The 19,008-nt window shown below is 35.7% G+C and overlaps 1 protein-coding gene across 12 annotated transcripts in view; it reads left to right on the top strand.

Moving 5' to 3' along the window:
* Window positions 1–19,008, top strand: part of NEK1 (NIMA related kinase 1) — a 220,342-nt gene that overhangs the window by 9,813 nt on the left and 191,521 nt on the right. For all 12 annotated transcript variants that reach the window (XM_070505065.1, XM_070505062.1, XM_070505061.1 and 9 more), the window contains one exon: window positions 6,195–6,292. In XM_070505065.1, coding sequence (XP_070361166.1) covers window positions 6,195–6,292 — 98 coding nt within the window. The remainder of the gene's footprint in view (window positions 1–6,194; window positions 6,293–19,008) is intronic.

The raw sequence follows: 19,008 nt of genomic DNA, 5'->3' as shown, positions 1-19,008 counted from the left end.
TTCTAAATAAAGGTAGGTCAAGGTGGTTTATTGAAGTCCTTCCCATTATTATTATTATAAATCCCTATGAATTACAAAAAAGGAAGATCCTCTACATTGAAAGGAGAAGATAGTTTAAATGACTATTTCAAGGTCACATCACATACCAGTTTCAGAGTCTGAATTAGAGTGAAAGTATCCTCGTTCCCAGATAAACTTGGTATCTACTAAAGGAGAACATACTCTTTAAAAAAGGGTCATTTAACACATATGTCATAAGGTCCTCGGTTTGTTTATTTATTTTATGATGGCAGTGAAATGAGTATCTATACCTCATGTGAAAGAGTAGTGTTAATCATCTGTTTCTTCCCAGGACCTTGAATTTCCTTGTTTATCTTCCCCTGACATCTATCTTGTAGCTTCTTTTCTCTTTCATCGCCAAGATTTTAATATTTCAAGTTAAAAGATTTGAATATATGTCAACACATATTTCAACAGACATTTTCTATTTATGTTGAATGTTTCACATAGAAACATATGAATGATTCTAAAGGAGTAGCACCTTCTTTAAGTAAAATTTTATTATTATTGCTTTATACTTTTAAAGGAATCAATGCTCATGGTAAACATATTTAAAGAGTACAGATGTGCATGAACCCTAAGTGCTCTGTTCCTCCACTTGCATTCCCATTCCCTAGGGCTAAGCATTGTTAATAATTCAGTGTTTTTTCTTTACTGTATTTTCTTTACCTACATGGAATAAACATATACGGATAGCTTTTAATGTTTAAAAACAAGTGGGATCATATGAGTGTACTTCTGCATCTTGTTCTTTTCACTGTGTATCTCATGGATATCTTTCCATGTTGTTATGTGTTGATGCACCTCATGTTTTACAACTTTTTTGTAACATCTGTAGTGTATCCCCATGTGTCCATTTTATGGCTCTATCACCATTCGTTTGGCCAGTTTTCTGTTCTGGATACTTAGGTTGTCTTTAGTTTTTCGCTTATAGATAATGTTGTACTGAACATCATTGTTACAGGTATCTGTGTACTAGAGCAGTATTTCTGTAGGAGTGGAATTGTTAGACTAAAGGGAATGAGAGTTCTTCACAAGCTCTCCAGCCCTGGCTTATGAGTTTATTCTAAAATTTATGTGGTGTAACTTTATCTGGTGATTGTATCTTGTCACAGTCCCTATTTCTCCCTGACCTGAATCCTTCTCATTTTAATCCAGGTAGCTCTTTGGACTTCCTTAGCTTCTCAGTAGAGCTTTTGGGAACTCTACAACACAAGTATTTAATTATTCTCTGAAATGATTAAAAATAGCATATATATGCAAACATTTCAAATCTGTCCATTTTAAAAATAAACAAGTTGGTTAAAAAAATCTCAATTTTGACATTATTTTGAACGTCTGCCATGAAAGATGAGGAAATTAGTGGATTTACAGTTCCTCCCCACTAACTGATTTTTGTTCATCTTGACATGATAAAAACAATTTATCTTTTGTTCTGAAATATATAATGCTCAGGGTTATTAGGCCTTGGTTCTTTTATATTTAGACAGATTCAGTTCTTATTTCTACTTCTTTATACCTTACCTTCCCCTTTTCTGAGTTACTTGAATTCATCTCTTGCTTGGCTAGGTTTTATCAATATTTTTTTCATGAAGAGCTTATGGATGCTATATTCCCTCGATGCAATTAATATTTGCATTTCTGAGAGTATCTGACTGATGCTTTTATATGTGAATAAGTATTTTGATTACTCTTTTCCCCTTACAAGTGCACTATGTCTTCTGGCATTTGATGTTTCTGTAGAAAACTTTGAGTCCATGGGGCTGGCCCTGTGGCTGAGTGGTTAAGTTTGCACGCTCCGCTTCAGCGGCTCAGGATTTCGCCGGTTCAGATTCTGAGTGTGGACATGGCACTGCTCATCAAGCCATGCTGAGGCAGCATCCCACATGCCACAACTAGAAGGACCAGCAACTAAAATACACAACTATGTACCAGGGGGCTTTGGGGAGACAAAGGAAAAATAGAAAAATAAAATCTTTAAAGAAAAAGTTTGAGTCCAATATAATACTTTTCCTCTTGGAGGTAATTTGCTTTGTCTTTTCTTGATGCTGAAAGGAGTCTTTTTTTTTTTTTTTTTTTTTTGCTGAGGAAGATTAGCCCTGAGCTAACATCTATGCCAGTCTTCCTCCACTTTATATGTGGGTCACACCACAACCTGACTGACAAGTAGTGTAGGTCCACACACACAAACCCGGCTGCTGAAGCAGTTGTGTGCTGAACTTAACCCCTATGCATGGGGCTGCCTCCAACAGGCTCTTTCTTTATCACTGAAATTCACCAGACTATGACTTAATAGAATTCTGAATCTGTTCTCTTAGAATGTTTTGTACCCTTTCTTCCTGCAGATTCTGATTCTTCTTTGTTTTTATTTTTTATTTTTTTGAGGAAGATTAGCCCTGAGCTAACCGCTGCCAAGCCTCCTCTTTTTTCTGAGGAAGACTGGTCCTGAGCTAACATCCATGCCCATCTTCCTCTACTTTATATGTGGGACGCCTGCCACAGCATGGCTTTTGCCAAGCGGTGCCATGTCCATACCTGGGATCCGAACCGGTGAACCCCGGGCCACCAAAGCAGAACATGCACACCCAACCACTGTGCCATTGGGCCGGCCCCTGATTTTCCTTTGTTGCAGAAAAGTTTTCATTTCACTATTTAAAAAAAAATGCATATATCTTAATGTAAGGAAAAATATTCCAAAATTTGTTTGCCAGAAAATTGTCTTAGCTTATAAACTAATTCTTTCTTCTAAAGTTTCTCATATTACAGGATGGGCTCTCAAAATTTTTTAATACATTGAAGTGACAGAATACTTCAGGGGAAGAAGATGTCACTGAGTTAGTTTTGAGTGCTTAGAGAGATTCTTAGGCAGAATCAGTTTACAAAAGAGGCATCAAAGAAGTTAATGTTGATGTTATAATTGCAGACATTAGATACCGTCATAAGTAAGTCTTCTAAAGTCACTTAAAAGGCAGTATGGTTGTGTTGTGACAATCATGCATATAAGCCCTCTAGGATGATTTTTAAAGTCCTGATATTATACGTATAGGAGTTATGGCATAGAAAAATTCCAATGACAACATAAACAGATTTAAAAAGTGCTCTCTTTTTGTTAAATGGAAATGAAGATCATGTGTGTTGGAAAAACTAACAGATGAATCAATAAAAGACATTGATATTGAAGATAGATGTCAAAAGTTTGGATAAAATTGTTTCATAAAACATGAGAGTGGGAAGAAAACAATATTTCCAGGTATATAAATGTATAGTTAGATTATAATATTAAATATTATAATTAGACACTTTACTGTTTCATCTATATCCCTAACATTTATAAATTCAAAAAATTTTAATCTTCTCATTGAGAAAGTAGGGGATTATCCTGTATCACTGTATGTTTGGGGATCTGTGTTGGACATTTTTACTTTTTCCACTCTGTTGTTCATATATTACTTTCTATCTTTAATTGCCTGTAGCTAGCATCTACTTGCTTTCATTTTTTTATTTTTATTTTCCTACATTTTATATTTTTTATCCTCTTAAGCTTGTTTTATTTCTTACTGTTTCTAAACTAGTTTTTATATCTTTCATGGAAGCTTTCAATGTTGTATATGGAGATAGGTGTTGGCATTCTACTTGTTCCCCATCAGTGCTGCCAAAATCTAACTTCTCTATTTGAAGAAAGCTTTTCTTTGAGGCTAAATTTGGATCACTTTTTGCTATAGGTAACAAAAAATCTGACCAATATTGGCTTAAGAGAAAGATACTTATCTCACCTAACAGGAAGTCTTAAAGATAAGCAGTCCTGTAACAGGGCATATATGGCAGCTCAGCAGTGTTACCAAGATCCAGACTCTTTCTGTCTTTCTACTCCGCCATCCTTAGTATGTCACTTTTTCAGCCTAGTGCCTTTCACCTTGTCCCAAGATGGCTCTTGCAACTTCAGGCACATGTCTGCAACCAGGTCCAAAAGAGGGAGGAAATGGCAGCACCAGCAGCTCTTCTCTTCAATTTGTTCCTTTAATCAGACAACCAAATGCTTTCTTAGAAGCCACTGTCAGGTTTCCTCTAAGGTCTTATTGGCCAAACTGGGTCAATGACCACCTCTCTCCTGTAGGAGAGACTGGGAATTAGAAAATTTGGGAGTTTTTCAGCTTTTAAAGTGAGGGGTCATGAAGGGAAAAAGAGTGTTAAAATTAGCTGTTGGTTCAGCCAACCAACAGTGCATGCTTCGCTGAGTCATTTTCACTCTTCGTCATTTTCTAACGTGCATTGAGGCTTTGTCATTTGCCTTACAGTCTTTTTGCTTCAACTTCAAGCAGTTTCTATGTGGTGGTGGTTTTTGGTTTTTTTGGAGGGCATTTCTCCATTAATGTGTGAGCCCATTGGTGATAAGGATGGTGTGTTATATTTCTGTATCCCTAGCATCTTGTGCAAAATGCCTGCCTCATGGTTAGCACTCAGTTGTTTGAATGATTGAAGGAATACAAAACAGATTAGTACTTCCCTCTTGGAGAAAAGACTTTTCTGTTAACCTACATTTTAAGTAGTATTTATCCCAAAAGTAAATAATAAAATTTTAAGCAGCAGAAAACATTACAGAGTTAATGTACTGAAACTCGTACTGAAGCTCAAACATTTTACTTCAGGATTGCTTCTTCATCCCTTTCTCAGGTCCTGTTTAACTTCTCTGTCTCCCTGTCTCTGTTTTTGAGTGTGTGTCTCTCTCTCTCACACACACACACACACACACACCTTTTTAAAAAATCTTTTGATAGTTTTATTTTTTGATACACGCATATGGTACAAAATTCAAATGTTACATAACAGTAAAAAGTTTGCCTTCTATTCCTATCTTTGAGCCACCTATTTTCCTTTCCTGGGGTTAACCACTGTTATTACTGTCTTGTATTTCCTTCCCGAACTATTCTAAGCATTAATAAGCATATGTAAATTATAGCTTACTTTACATAATTTTTTGCCTTTTCTTTCTTATGCTTCATAAATGATGATATCCTGTACATATTTTTTGTAAATAGTGGACTGTACAGTTTTCTGGGGTTTTTTGGTTTTTTTTCATGTTATGATTTCTCATATGTATATTTGGATGATCTTTCCATATCAATAATAAAGAGTTATGCAGCTTCTTAATTAGCTCAGTCACGTATGTTCCCAATCAGTGGCACATTAGAATTAGTACATCAAAAGGGAGATATGAGCACTATGAGTAACAAGATCACCACCACAAGGTGCAAGAAATAAATACTGCTGGCAATAAGGCCATAAGCGCAGGGTAGTAAGAAAAGTGAAAACCAGGGAAACTGTTCTTTAAGTTGCAATAGTCTTACTAGTAAGTAGTGGTTTAGTACACGTTAGAAATGGTATCAGCCACTCTTCCTTAATTGGAAAAAATAAGCTTAGTCTTATTCTTATATAAGAATAAAGGTGGAGAGAAGGATTAGAAGTGTTCTTCTAGTTCTGCCCACCCACGGGAAGTCATGGAAGTCTGTTTTTCTGTGGACTGAGGCATAAAGGTTAATAGGGCAGTGCCCCATCTTCATGTTTGTTCACAGATTTTATGCAATTTTTAAAAAGAGAGTAAAATCAAAGGAAGCTCCAAAGGAATAGAGACTGTCTTATTCACTGTTGAATCCTCAGTGTTCATTGCAGCATCTATTATTGTATTTGTTTAACGAGTAATTGATTAAGTGGATCAATCAAAGCTGAAAAGTAACCGTCAGTTGGAAACTAAGATAAGCCATCTCTGACAAATTGGTGGAAAAACTTCATTTTATAGATATGTTTAAGGAAATATATCTATTAAATGAAATCAAGTATATCTGTCTTCTTTTTGTCTATGTTCCAGAGATGTTTAGGTCAATATGGACAGTGCTGTCCAACAGGATGCTATATTCTTGGTAAAAATATCATCAATGATGGAGCTGCCTGTTAACCCAAGTTATTGTACAGCCTGTGTGATTTGACTTTGCACTCTAATTCTTTTGAGTATAGTGCTGTTTTTGGTTTAACAGAACACTATTAACTACTGCTTTTTAGTAAACCTTTAAGTACCTTTAATTTAGCTATGCTTTTGATATACATTTTTTAAAGTGGAGTATACTGTTTATATTTTGTAGAAAATGGCTCTCTCTACATAGTGATGGATTACTGTGAAGGAGGGGATCTGTTTAAACGAATAAATGCTCAGAAAGGCGTTTTATTTCAAGAGGATCAGGTGAGTTAACATGTAGGAGATTGACTCTTACTGTATAATGTTCTTGAGAAGTAATTTGAAGTTTATTTATATATGTATCTATTTGTAACTACAAATGCTAATTGTAATTACTAGGGCAGTTTGGTATCATATTCTAGTATCTTAATTACATTTCTGCTCTAATCAGCTTCCAGCTTAGTTCAATTCCCCATGTCATTTCCTGTCTGTAATAATATTGTTATATGTGTAATTTGTGCTATATCCTATGTGTGTGTGTATTTATATATATAACTTATTCATTATAACTGGTTAATTATTTTATGCCCTGTCAATCTGGCTTATTTCCACACTGTATTTTCCTAAAATGTGGTTTTGCCAGATAACTTCATCTCTAGAAGCCTTGCATTGGCAACCACATTAAATCTAATCTTTGTTTTGATTTCAAGGAATTCTAAAAGTTGACCCTATCCTACCTAAACAGTCTTATTTTTTTCTGTTATTCCATAATGTGTACCCTTTTTCATTTATTTAACAGATATTTATGGAGCATGTATTTTGGTAGGCACTGGGACACATGTTTATACATCTCATTCTCTTTTCTATGTATTTACTCTGATTATTTCTTTTATTTAGTAATACGTCTGTCCCAACTCTGTGTTATTAATATTCTACAATTTTTTAAGGTTCAGCTCAAGTCCCAGCTTTTTCTTTAAATTTTCTATAACTATTCTCATCTTCTGTGATCTTTTTCTTCTCTAAATACCTACTGCTTTTCTCATTATCACCCATTCTTAGTTTTAATTGCATACTTTTACATAAGGGAATGGCAGGAACACTGTGCTAGGAGTGTTATATTTGTTGTCTCTTTTAATTCTTGTAACCCCCCATGAGTTAGTGTAGTTTTCTCTATTTAATAGATAAACAAAATCTAAGAAAGGTTAAGTAGCTTGCCCAAAATCGCATAGTTGGTGTTTGAACCTACTTCTGTCTAACTCTAAAGTTTATAAGATTTTCTTTTTACAAACTTAAAATAAATTGTAAAATTATTAAAAAGTTCAGAAATAGAAAGTCTTCTTTCCTCACTGTTTCATCTCTGAGATTACCCCTGTTTTTAGTTTGGTGTGTTCTTCCAGACTCTGTCTTTCATACTTGCACGTGTGCATTTATACAAGACACATATATTCAGAAATGGAATATTATACATGTGTTCTGTCTTGCTTTTGTCACTTAAAAATTATCTTGATTCTCTTTATGTGTCAGTCCATATAGATCAATTTTATTAGTTTTAATAGCGGCATTACATTCCAGTCCAGCAAAGCCTGTGCTTTTTTGTTTCTTTTTACTCTTTAATCTTCATAGTCTCTTTTCTTTCCATTCCCCTCCTCCATAGGCAGTATTCCAGTGTCTTTAACGAACATGTATGTATTTTTGCAAAATGACTCTCATTGTTTTGTATACATGTATTTTTAAATGCATACCTGTTGTTGTTTTATATCTCATTCAGTTTTACTTTTTTCTCTAAGTACTGTGTTTCTGATCTGTTTTACTATCTGTGAATCTGTTGCTTCTAACTACTATATAATGCTCCATAGTATTCTTCTGAGTCTACACTTACTTTTGCTGCACCATACACCCTTCTTAATGTACTCTGAATAATTTCACTTTAGAATTATTTTTCCTACTAGGTTGTAATTTACTGTAGAGCAGAGGTCACAGGTTTTACTTATGTCATCTCAGGGTGCTTAGGAAAGCTATGTCTCTGGTAGGCACCAAGTTGGCACAATTGATCAGTTGATTGATAAAGCCATACAGATGGGAACTTTTAGGTTCTTGGCAGTAACTAAAAAATATGGTATGGTGAGATCTTGAGTTATATTTTAATTAAGTACTATTAAAGAGGGTTATGTCATATTTCTCAAGCTTTACTTACCTTCTGTTTACATAATTAAGTCTACTAGACAGAGCACAGAACTGGGAGAAGAAGACTTGGGTTTGAGTCCTTGTTCTACTTATCAGCTTGGTAATTGTTATGTTACAAGTTGCTTACCTGTTTTGAGACTATTTCCTTATTGGTTAATAGAGATGTTGCTACGATGTAGCTGACTTTGCTGTTGTAGTGAAGATCCAATTGTAATGTATGTTACTTTACATACTATTCTATTTTTTATTAGAGTTTTATCTGATATGTCCCGTTGCTTGTTCTTATTTTTATTCATTTGTGTTTATTGAACTTTAAAATGCTTGCTATTAAATCGTATAACATCATACTATAAAGTATGTTGATAATCTATGGATTTGGTTCTACTGTTGGATAAATATTCTTAGTACATAATGATGTGTGTGTGTGTGTATATATGTATCTTGACATTCTAGAAATTATTATGGAGATTCACCCTATGTATTTTTGACCATCTCTGAGATTATTCCATAAAAACAATAGAAATTTGGCAAGTCTTTCTTTTAAGTTAATAACATTTTTTCTACCTTTCAGAATGACAAGTTTTGTTAGCACAAATAAGAATGTTATTTATTTTAGCTTTTCTGAAATGGAGATTATTTATAAAAAACATCCTACTACTTTCTGGGCTTTGAAGCAGAAAAATATAGAGGCCAGAGGCCATTTCTGTCTTAGGCTGTAGGTGAGCATCCATCTGAGATGGTTTTTGTCTATTTCTAGAGTGGAAATGGGAACAGGAAGGCCTGTGAAACAAGATAATTCTCCAACTACTGAAGCCATTCTCTTCAGTGATGCTTCCTTGTTTGCATCTTTACTGGACAGAAATCTAATCAAGTTAGGAAGCAACCTAAGTCTGTGACTTTTAATCAGTAGTAAACAATGAGATGAACTCAGTACATTGTCCTAAACGATCCTTGGATGGCTTTTGCCCACGTAGATGTTAAAAAGGTGTGCCACTGACTGTTTTTGCTTTATTTCCAAGTTTTGGATAAATTTTCTGATAGTCTACTCTTGTGGTCATAAATAATTTACAAATATGTATTCTTTCAAAAGAAAGTCTGGTCTCATCAGAACCTAATATTTAGGTACAGTGAGAGTGTTAATTAAGCATATAGGCCTCTTGAGTTTGCTCTGAAAATCTAGAGCGTTATGGTATTGAACAACTACTAAAGCCACAGAATTGATTTCTGTTCACAAGTTTTCATAAGGGATCTTGTTTGGGATTTTTAAAGAAACTATTACTTGCTCTTCCATCCCAATTCAGGAAACCAAGGTCAGTATATTCTCCACCACATTTAACCAGCAGTACCTATACATTTGGGTGAATTTCTTTCTTCTTGAGTGTTTCCAGATTTTCCAAGGTTCTTGACTACTAGGAAATGACCTTGCCACCTGTTATGCTGTGACCCTGTAAGTCAGGTACTAGGCCAGTTTTTCCTGGCAGCACGATACAGGAATTGGTTCTACATAAATTTCTTAGTAGTAGGCTTGTCATAATTGATTAATTGAAAATCATTCTCAAATAAGACATTCCAGGTATGGCCTTGGTTGCATAATTGATTTGTTCAGTTGTATTCTAGTAAAAAGGAGTATAGGTTTTTATTGAACCAATGAAAAGGACAATATAGTCCTGAAAAGTAAAACCATTTATTTCTGAATTCTGAGTGGGTCAGTGACAATCAGATAATCATTTTAAGATGTTACATTTTGGTGTACAAAAGCATAGTCTACTAAACTGAGCATTAGAGATAGCTTAAGAAGAAAAAAAAAGGACTTTATGTATTCATTAAATATAGAAAATAGAAGACTAAAAATAATATCATATTCCAAACAAATAACAACAATTAAATTTCATTTAATTCAGTTCAGTCAGTCCTAGTAATTCTTATTCTGCTGGATCTTGGGGCAGTCTGCTTTCATGATGTTTGTCAGCTTCTGGACTAAAAAAGTCCTAGAAATCTTGACTCAGCCCATTGTTCTATCTAAGCGATGTCAACTCAGAAGGCTGTACTCAAGAGTCTAGTTTTTGAAGTATGAATAGTTCAGTGTTCCTAGTGAAGTCCTTTCTAGGAGCCTTCTGGCCAGCATCAAGAAGCAAAGGCCTATTTGATAACGAGACTGAAAGGCTGAAGTTAATTTATTATAGTAACCAATAAGAGAATAAAATTCTCTGTAGGGATATTTGAGAAGGGCTTGATGAATAGTTTTCCTTAAGGGTAAAATTGGACAGCAAAGTCATTGACAAATTTCTAAGACTGTCCCATAAGGCATGCATTTTCTGAAAGATTTATATTAATAATATTTTACTTATACAAACTTAACCTAGGAAAGGCTAAGTATCTTTGTTGATTGGGCCAGTCTTCCCATGCAGCTCTTACAACAGTGTTGATCTGATTAATGCATATAGTGAGAGGTAGCTGGAAAGTTTTGTTTTATTTTTCTAAATTTAGGATCTACGGAAGGCAAAAATCTAAAGAGTTGTCAGATATTTGCTCACTTGGTTAAGGTAGGGTCGCCAGTACCTGAAAAAAAAATTTGGCTATTTAATCAAAGTAACAAAATATTTTAAAATAAATAAAGATGGAGAGGATTTGGGGAAGATGGTACAGGAGGAAGCTTTAGGAATCTGTGTCCCCACCTACACAGCAATTTTTGGTGGCAGAATCTGCCTGAAGTAACAGTTTTGGATCTCTGGAGTCTGTTGAAGGCTTCCAACTTCACGGAAAGGCTTGGATGTTACATTGCGGTTAGTTTTAATCAATTTCAGCTCTTAGCTAGGTAGCAGCAGCTACCCATTTCCTACCTGCCAGCGCCAAGGCAGCCAGCCATGCATGCCTTCAGAAGCAGCTTGCAGGCACCTTCTAGGAACCAGGGTGGGCAAAAAGGTCCCTGTGCTTCAAATATTAGGAATCTGTGCTCTGATCATTGATTGCTACTTCTGATCTCAGAGGTGCAGACAAAGAAGCGGGCAGCCATTGTTATTGCACCGCCTCCCATTGTTGCAAGTCCCACCCCTTCTAGCTGAAGTGACTTACTGGGGACTTAAAGGACCAGTACCCCTTTTTTTCCCTGCTTCATGTCTTTTTTCCCATTTGGGGAGCCAGACATTAAAAATGAATACATTCAAAAGCAAGTACATATATGAGGGAAATTAGAAAGTCACCATGTATAGCCAGGGAAAGATGCAGTCTCAGAAAAGACCTGAGAAGATTTTAAGTTTAACCTCAGGCTGATCCTCAGCTCAGAGACAGCATACAACAATCAACAAAAACAAAAAACAGCAGACCCTGGGGAAGGAAAGGAATCTGATTTCCAGAGTTACCACATTATTAGACTTAAATGACTACTTTTCAACAAAAAACTGCAAGGAAGAAACAGAAACATATGACCCATTGAAACAGAAACATATGACCCATTGAAAGGAAAAAAGTAAACTAACAGAAATTGTCTGTGAAAAAGACCTGATGGTAGATCTACCAGACAAAGAGTTTAGAACAACTGTCTTAAAGATGCTCAAAGAACTAGAGGAAAACGTGGAGAACGTCAAGAAAACGATGTATGAGCAAAATGAAAATATCAATAAAGAAACACCTAAAAAGAAACCAAAAAAGAAATTCTTAAGTGGAAAATTACAAAAACTGAAATGAAAAATTCATTAGAGGGATTCAAAGGCAGATTTGAGCAGGCAGAAGAAAGAATCAATGAACTTGAAGCAAGTACAATGGAAGTTATTGAGTCTGAGGAACAAAAAGAAAGAAGATTGAAGAAAGGCGAATAGAGTATAAGGGACCTGTGGGATAGGATCAAGCAGACTAACATATGCATTGTAGGAGTCCCAGAATGTGAGAGTGAGAGAAAGGGGCAGAGAGAATATTTGAAAAATTACAGTTGTGCACTGCATAATGATGTTTTGGTCGATGATGGACCACATATATGATGGTGCTCCCATAAGATTAATACCATGTAGCCTAGGTGTGTAGTAGACTGTACCATCTGAGTTTTTGTAAGTACACTCTATGATGTTTGCACAATGACAAAATGGCTTAATGATGCATTTTTCAGAATGTATCCTTCTTGTTAAGTGGCACATGACCATAATGGCTGAAAACTTCCCAAATTTGATGAAAGTCGTGATTATAAACATCCAAGAAGCTCAGTAAACTCCAAATAAGATGAACTCAAAGAAACCTGTACCAACACATTATAATCAAATTGTTGAAAGACAAAGAAAGAATCTTGAAAGCAGCAAAAAGAAAGTGACTTATCACATACAAGAGAGCCTCAATAAGATTTTCAGCAGATTTCTCATTAGAAACTTTGGAAGCCAGAAAGCACTGGACTCATGTATTTAAAGTGCTAAAAGAAAAAAACACTGTCAACCAAGAATCTTGTATCTGGCAAAATTGTCCTTCAAAAAGGAGGGGGAAGTTAAGACATTCCCAGGTGAACAAAAGCTGTGGGTATTTGTTACTGCTAGACTTGCACTGAAAGAAATGCTAAAGGGGTTCCTGCAGATTGAAATGAAAGGATGCTAGACAGTGACTCAAAGCCGTATGAAGAAATGAAGATCTAGTAAAGGTAAATACATGGGCAGTTGTAAAAGCTGGTATTATCTTAACAACAGTTTGTAACTCCCCTTTTTGTTTTCTGCATGGTTTAAGAGACTGATACATTTTTTTTGAACAGCTGTTCTTGACACTTAAATGTTTGATAGAAAAACACCTGGAAATAAATGACTTTCACAAGGATATATCTTGTACCATTTGCCAAAAAAGGAAGGGGAGCATGAATGGCTACAAGTAAATAACTTTGCTATTCCATTAAAAAAAATTAATAAGGTACAGATTTCAGATATGTAGGAAAGGTACCTTTTATAAAAGCCTGATTCTTTACTAAAGGTCTAGTCAGCTTTATTGTCTTTGTTTTAATCCAATATGAATGCTGTGGTTAACTTCAGCTGTTTTTTTCCCTTTTGACTCCCTTCACCCCTTTTTTCTGCCCACCACCCCTGCCTCTGGCAACACCAATCTGTTCTCTGTACTATGAACTTGGTTCTTTTGTTATTTTTAGATTCCATATATAAGAGAGATCATACGATATTTGTCTTTCTCTGAGTTATTTCACTTAGCATAATGCCCTCAAAGTCCATTGTGTTGTTGCAAATAGCAAGATTGCATTCTTTTTTATGGCTGAATAATACTCCATTGTATATATATCACAATTTCTTTATCCATTCATCCATTGATAGACACTTAGGTTGTTTCCGTATCTTAGCTGTTGTAAATAATGCTACAGTGAACATGGGAGTGCATATATCTTTCAGACTTAGTGTTTTTGTTTTCTTCAGGTAATTGCTGGATCATAAGGTAGTTCTATTTTGAATTTTTTGAGGAACCTCCATACTGTTTTCCATGGGGGCTGCACCAATTTACATTTCTACCAACACTGCACAGGGGTTCGCTTTTCTCCACATCCTCACCAAAACTTGTTATTTCTTGCCTTTTTGATAATAACCGTTCTAACAGATGTGAGGTGAAGTGATAGCTCATTGTGGTTTTGATTTTCATTTCTCTAATGAATAACGATGTTGAGCAATTATCTGTCCAAAAGCTAGTATTATTGTAACTAGCCTGTAACTCTACATTTGTTTTTCACATAATTTAAGAGACTAATGCATTTTAAAAATTACCAGTGTATGTTTTTGGACACACAAAGATGTAATTGTATGAAGATGTAATTTTGTGACATCAGCAATTGAAAGGAGTAGAGTGAAGATGTAAAGGAGCGGGGTTTTGTATGTTATTGAAGTTAAGCTGATACAAATGTGAATTAGAGTATTATAATTTTAGGATGGTAAATGTAATCCCCATGGTAACCACAAGGAAAATAGGTATAGAATATATACAAAAGGAAATGAGAGGTGAATTTAAATATTTCACTATAAAAAATCAACTAAACACAAAAGAAGACAATAATGCAGTAAATGAGGGACAGAAAAGCTACAAGGCATGTAGAAAACAAATAGCAAAATGATAGAAGTAAGTCCCTTCATGTCAGTTAGCCTTAAAAAGGAAGGAAATTCTGACATATGTTTACTGCAACATGGATCAACCTTGAGGACATTATGCTAAGTGCAATAAGCCAATCACAAAAAGATGAATACCATACGATTCCACTTATATGAAGTACTTAGAGTACTCAAAATCATAGAGACAGAAAGTAGAATAGTGATTGCTGGGGACTATGTGGGGAAAGGAATGGGGAGTTATTGTTTAATGAGTATTGAGTTTCAGTTTTGCAAGATGAAAAGAGTTCTGGAGCCGGATGGGTGGTGATGGTTGTACACATTATGAATGTACTTAATACCGCTGAAGTATACACTTAAAAATGGTTAAGATGGAGAGGCCAGCCCCGTGGCCTATTGGTTAAGTTCAGTGTGCTCTGCTTGGGCAATGCAGGTTCAGTTCCCGGGTGTGGACTAACACCAGCTCATTGGCAGCCATGCCGTGGTAGCGACCTGCATACAAAATAGAGGAAGATTGGTACAAATGTTAGCTCAGGGTGAATCTTCATCAATCCTCAAGCAGAAAGAGGAAGATTACAGAGGCCGGCCCCATGTCTGAGTGATTAAGTTTGCATGCTCCCCTTCAGTGGCTTGGGGTTTTGCTGGTTTGGATCCTGGGTGCAGACATGGCACCACTCATCAGGCCACACTGAGGCAGCATTCCACATACCACAGCTAGAAGGACCCACAACTAGAGTATACAACTATGTACTGGGGGGACTTGGGGAGAAAAAGCAGAAAAAAAAAGAGATTGGCAACAGTTGTTAGCTGAGTTGCCAATCTTTAAAAAAAAAAAAAGAGGAAGATAGATAGCAGATGTTAGCTCAGGGCAAATCTTTGTCAGCAAAAAAAAGAAAAAAAAAGGTTAAGATGGTAAATTTTATGTGCGTTTTACTACAATCAAAAAATTGAAAAAATTTACATGAAGGCAATGCAATTATAAGATTTGTTAGTTCTCTCATAGGTGAGGAACTTTTGTTCAAAAAAAATAATCAAATGATAAAGTCAGCACAAAGCAGAGAAAATTATCCTGATGGACCTGGAATATCTGCTTTCTGGGCAGATTACACAGAAGGTATATAGTAAATAAGCTTATTACCTCTTATTAAGAGCTCTAAGATCAATTTATGTTTCTAATAGACAGCCAACATCTGTCTTTTCCTTGATAGAATATTTGGCAGTAAAAGTTTCTCACACTTTTTTTAAAAGATAAACCTATCAAAACAGAGCACACTTTAATAAAATTTTAAAACATTTCTTTGCACAGAGAAACCTGAGTTTTGGAGGCAAGAAGGTGGATTGTGTTATTGTTTTGTTCTATAGTAATGAAAATCTCTAAAGTCTATAGTAATGAAAGACTGTAGTAATGAAAATAACATGTAAACGTAAAACTGTAATTTACACAAGTGTTTGATAATTACTATATGGTGTTTGGGCTGGTTCCATATTTTATAATATTTGAATTTGAAAGCCTTTTTGAGCAAGAGAATGCCATTATCCTAACAGTATTTCGTAAATATTAGTATGAACTAATGTGTTCAAGGAAGTCAAAAGGAGAGATTAGAAGCAGGGTTATAATGTAAGGGCCTCCTTCCCCAACCCAACTCCAAGTAATCAAACCCTCGGGTAGTTAGTCTGAACCGGATAGACAGAGGGAATGGAAATGTAGCCTGTATGCTTACACTTGTACAGGCTGTGCTTTCCTCCTCAGCTTTGTTTATACCTTCCATCGACATTTAGCTCTGGAATCCCCTCTTCTGTCCAATTTTATTTTATTACCTCCAGGCTGAGTTGGCTGCCTTTCTCTGCTTCTTCAGCACTTGGACCATCCCCTCTGGTTTGCTTACTCATCTCCCTCAGTAGTCTTTGATAGGGGTCAGCAAACAGTGGCCTATGGGCCAAACTCGGCCGACTGTCCGTGTTTGTAAACAACGTTTTATTAAAACAACAGTTACACTTCTTTGTTTGTATATAATCTATGGCTGCTTTTTTGTTGTTGTTGTTGTTGGATGTCAATTTTTACTCGTAGTTTTAAAGTGGTTTTATGTAGCATTTTATAGATTGTGGGTTTTTGTTTTGTTTTGTTTTAGCTTTTTTTTTTATTACGGTTATGAAAATTAACATCCTAGTGAAATTACAGTTGTACATCATTATTAGTCATGTTGTAGGTACACCACTTCACCCCTAGTGCCCTCCCCCACCCCCGTTTCCCCTAGCAACCACTGATCAGTTCTCTTTATCCATATGTTAACTACCACCTATGAGTGGCATCATACGGAGTTCGTATTTCTCTGTCTGGCTTATTTCACTCAACATAATACCCTCAAGGTCTATCCATGTTGTTGTGAATGGGACGCCTTTGTCCTTTTTTATGGCTGAGTAGTATTCCATTGTGTATATATATATATATATATATATATATATATATATATATATATATACCACATCTTCTTTATCCAATCATCAGTTGCTGGGCACTTAGGTTGGTTCCATGACTTCGCTATTGTGAATAATGCTGCGATGAACATAGGGGTGCATGGAACTTTTGGAATTGCTGATTTTAGGTTCTTAGGATAGATACCCAGTAGTGGGATGGCTGGGTCATAAGGTATTTCTATTCTTAACTTTTTGCGGAATCTCCATACTGTTTTCCATAGTGGCTGCACCAGTTTGCATTCTCACCAACATTGTATGAGGTTTCCCTTTTCTCCACAGCCTCTCCAACATTTGTCACTCTTGGTTTTGGATATTTTTGCCATTCTAACAGGTGTAAGGTGATATCTTAGTGTGGTTTTGATTTGCATTTCCCTGATGCTTAGTGATGATGAGCATCTTTTCATGTGTCTATTGGCCATCCGTATATCTTCTTTGGAGAAATGTCTGTTCATGTCCCTTGCCCATTTTGTAATTGGGTTGTTTGATTTTTTATTGTTGAGTTGTGTGAGTTCTTTGTATATTATGGAGATTAACCCTTTGTCAGATAAATAACTTGTGAATATTTTTTCCCAATTAGTGGGCTGTTTTTTTGTTTCAATCCTGTTTTCCCTTGCCTTGAAGAAGCTCTTTAGTCTGATGAAGTCCCATTTGTTTATTCTTTCTATTGTTTCCCTCATGTGAGGGGTTATGGTGTCCGAAAAGATTCTTTTGAAGCTGAGGTCAAAGAGTGTACTGCCGATATTCTCTTCTAGAAGACTTATTGTTTCAGGCCTAATCTTTAGGTGTTTGATCCATTTTGAGTTTATTTTAGTAAATGGTGAAAAAGAATGGTTGATTTTCATTCTTTTACATGTGGCTGTCCAGTTTTCCCAGCACCATTTGTTGAAGAGACTTTCTTTCCTCCATTGTAGGCCCTCAGCTCCTTTGTCAAAGATTAGCTGTCCATAGATGTGTGGTTTTATTTCTGGGCTTTCAATTCTGTTCTATTGATCTGTGCATCTGTTTTTGTACCAGTACCATGCTGTTTTGATCACTGTAGCTTTGTAGTATGTTTTGAAGTCAGGGATTGTGATGCCTCCAGCTTTGTTCTTCTTTCTCAGGATTGCTTTAGCAATTCGGGGTCTTTTGTTGCTCCATATGAATTTTAGGATTCTTTGTTCAATTTCTGTAAAGAATGACATTGGAATTCTGATTGGGATAGCGTTGAATCTGTAGATTGCTTTAGGTAGTATGGACATTTTAGCTATGTTTATTCTTCCAATCCATGTGCATGGAATGTCTTTCCATCTCTTTATGTCGTCGATTTCTTTCAAGAAGGTCTTGTAGTTTTCGTCGTATAGATCTTTCACTTCCTTGGTTAAATTTATCCCAAGGTATTTTATTCTTTTTGTCACGATCGTGAATGGGATTGAGTTCTTGAGATCTTTTTCTGTTAGTTCACTGTTAGCATATAGAAATGCTACTGATTTGCGTATGTTGATTTTATACCCTGCAACTTTGCTGTAGTTGTTGATTGTTTCTAATAGTTTTTCTATGGATTCTTTGGGGTTTTCTATAAATAAGATCATGTCGTCTGCACACAGCGAGAGTGATTCCTTTTATTTCTTTTTCCTGCCAAATTGCTCTGGCCAAAACCTCCAGTACTATGTTGAATAAGAGTGGTGAAAGTGGGCACCCTTGTCTTGTTCCTGTTCTGAGAGGGATGGGTTTCAGTTTTTGTCTGTTGAGTATGATGTTGGCTGTGGGTTTGTCATATATGGGCTTTATTATGTTGAGGTACTTTCCTTCTATACCTATTTTATTGAGGGTTTTTTCATAAATGGATGTTGGATCTTGTCGAATGCTTTCTCTGCATCTGTTGAGATGATCATGTGGTTTTTGTTTCTCATTTTGTTAATGTAGTGAATCACGTTGATTGACTTGCGGATGTTGAACCATCCTTGTGTCCCTGGTATAAATCCCACTTGATCATGGTGTATAATCTTTTTGATATATTGCTGTATTCGGTTTGCCAAAATTTTGTTGAGGATTTTTGCATCTATGTTCATCAGTGATATTGGCCTGTAGTTTTTCTTCTTTGTGTTGTCTTTGTCAGGTCTGTGGATCAGGGTGATGTTGGCTTCATAGAATGTATTAGGGAGTGCTCCATCTTCCTCTATTTTCTGGAATAGTTTGAGAAGGATAGGTATTAAATCTTCTTTGAATGTTTGGTAGAATTCTCCAGGGAAGCCGTCTGGTCCTGGGGTCTTATTTTTGGGGAGGTTTTTGATTACTGTTTCT

This window comes from Equus asinus, chromosome 3 (genome assembly GCF_041296235.1).
Source record: "Equus asinus isolate D_3611 breed Donkey chromosome 3, EquAss-T2T_v2, whole genome shotgun sequence".
Lineage (NCBI taxonomy): Eukaryota > Metazoa > Chordata > Mammalia > Perissodactyla > Equidae > Equus > Equus asinus.
Note: the sequence above shows the minus strand (reverse complement) of the source record. Positions and strands in the feature narration are given on the sequence as shown.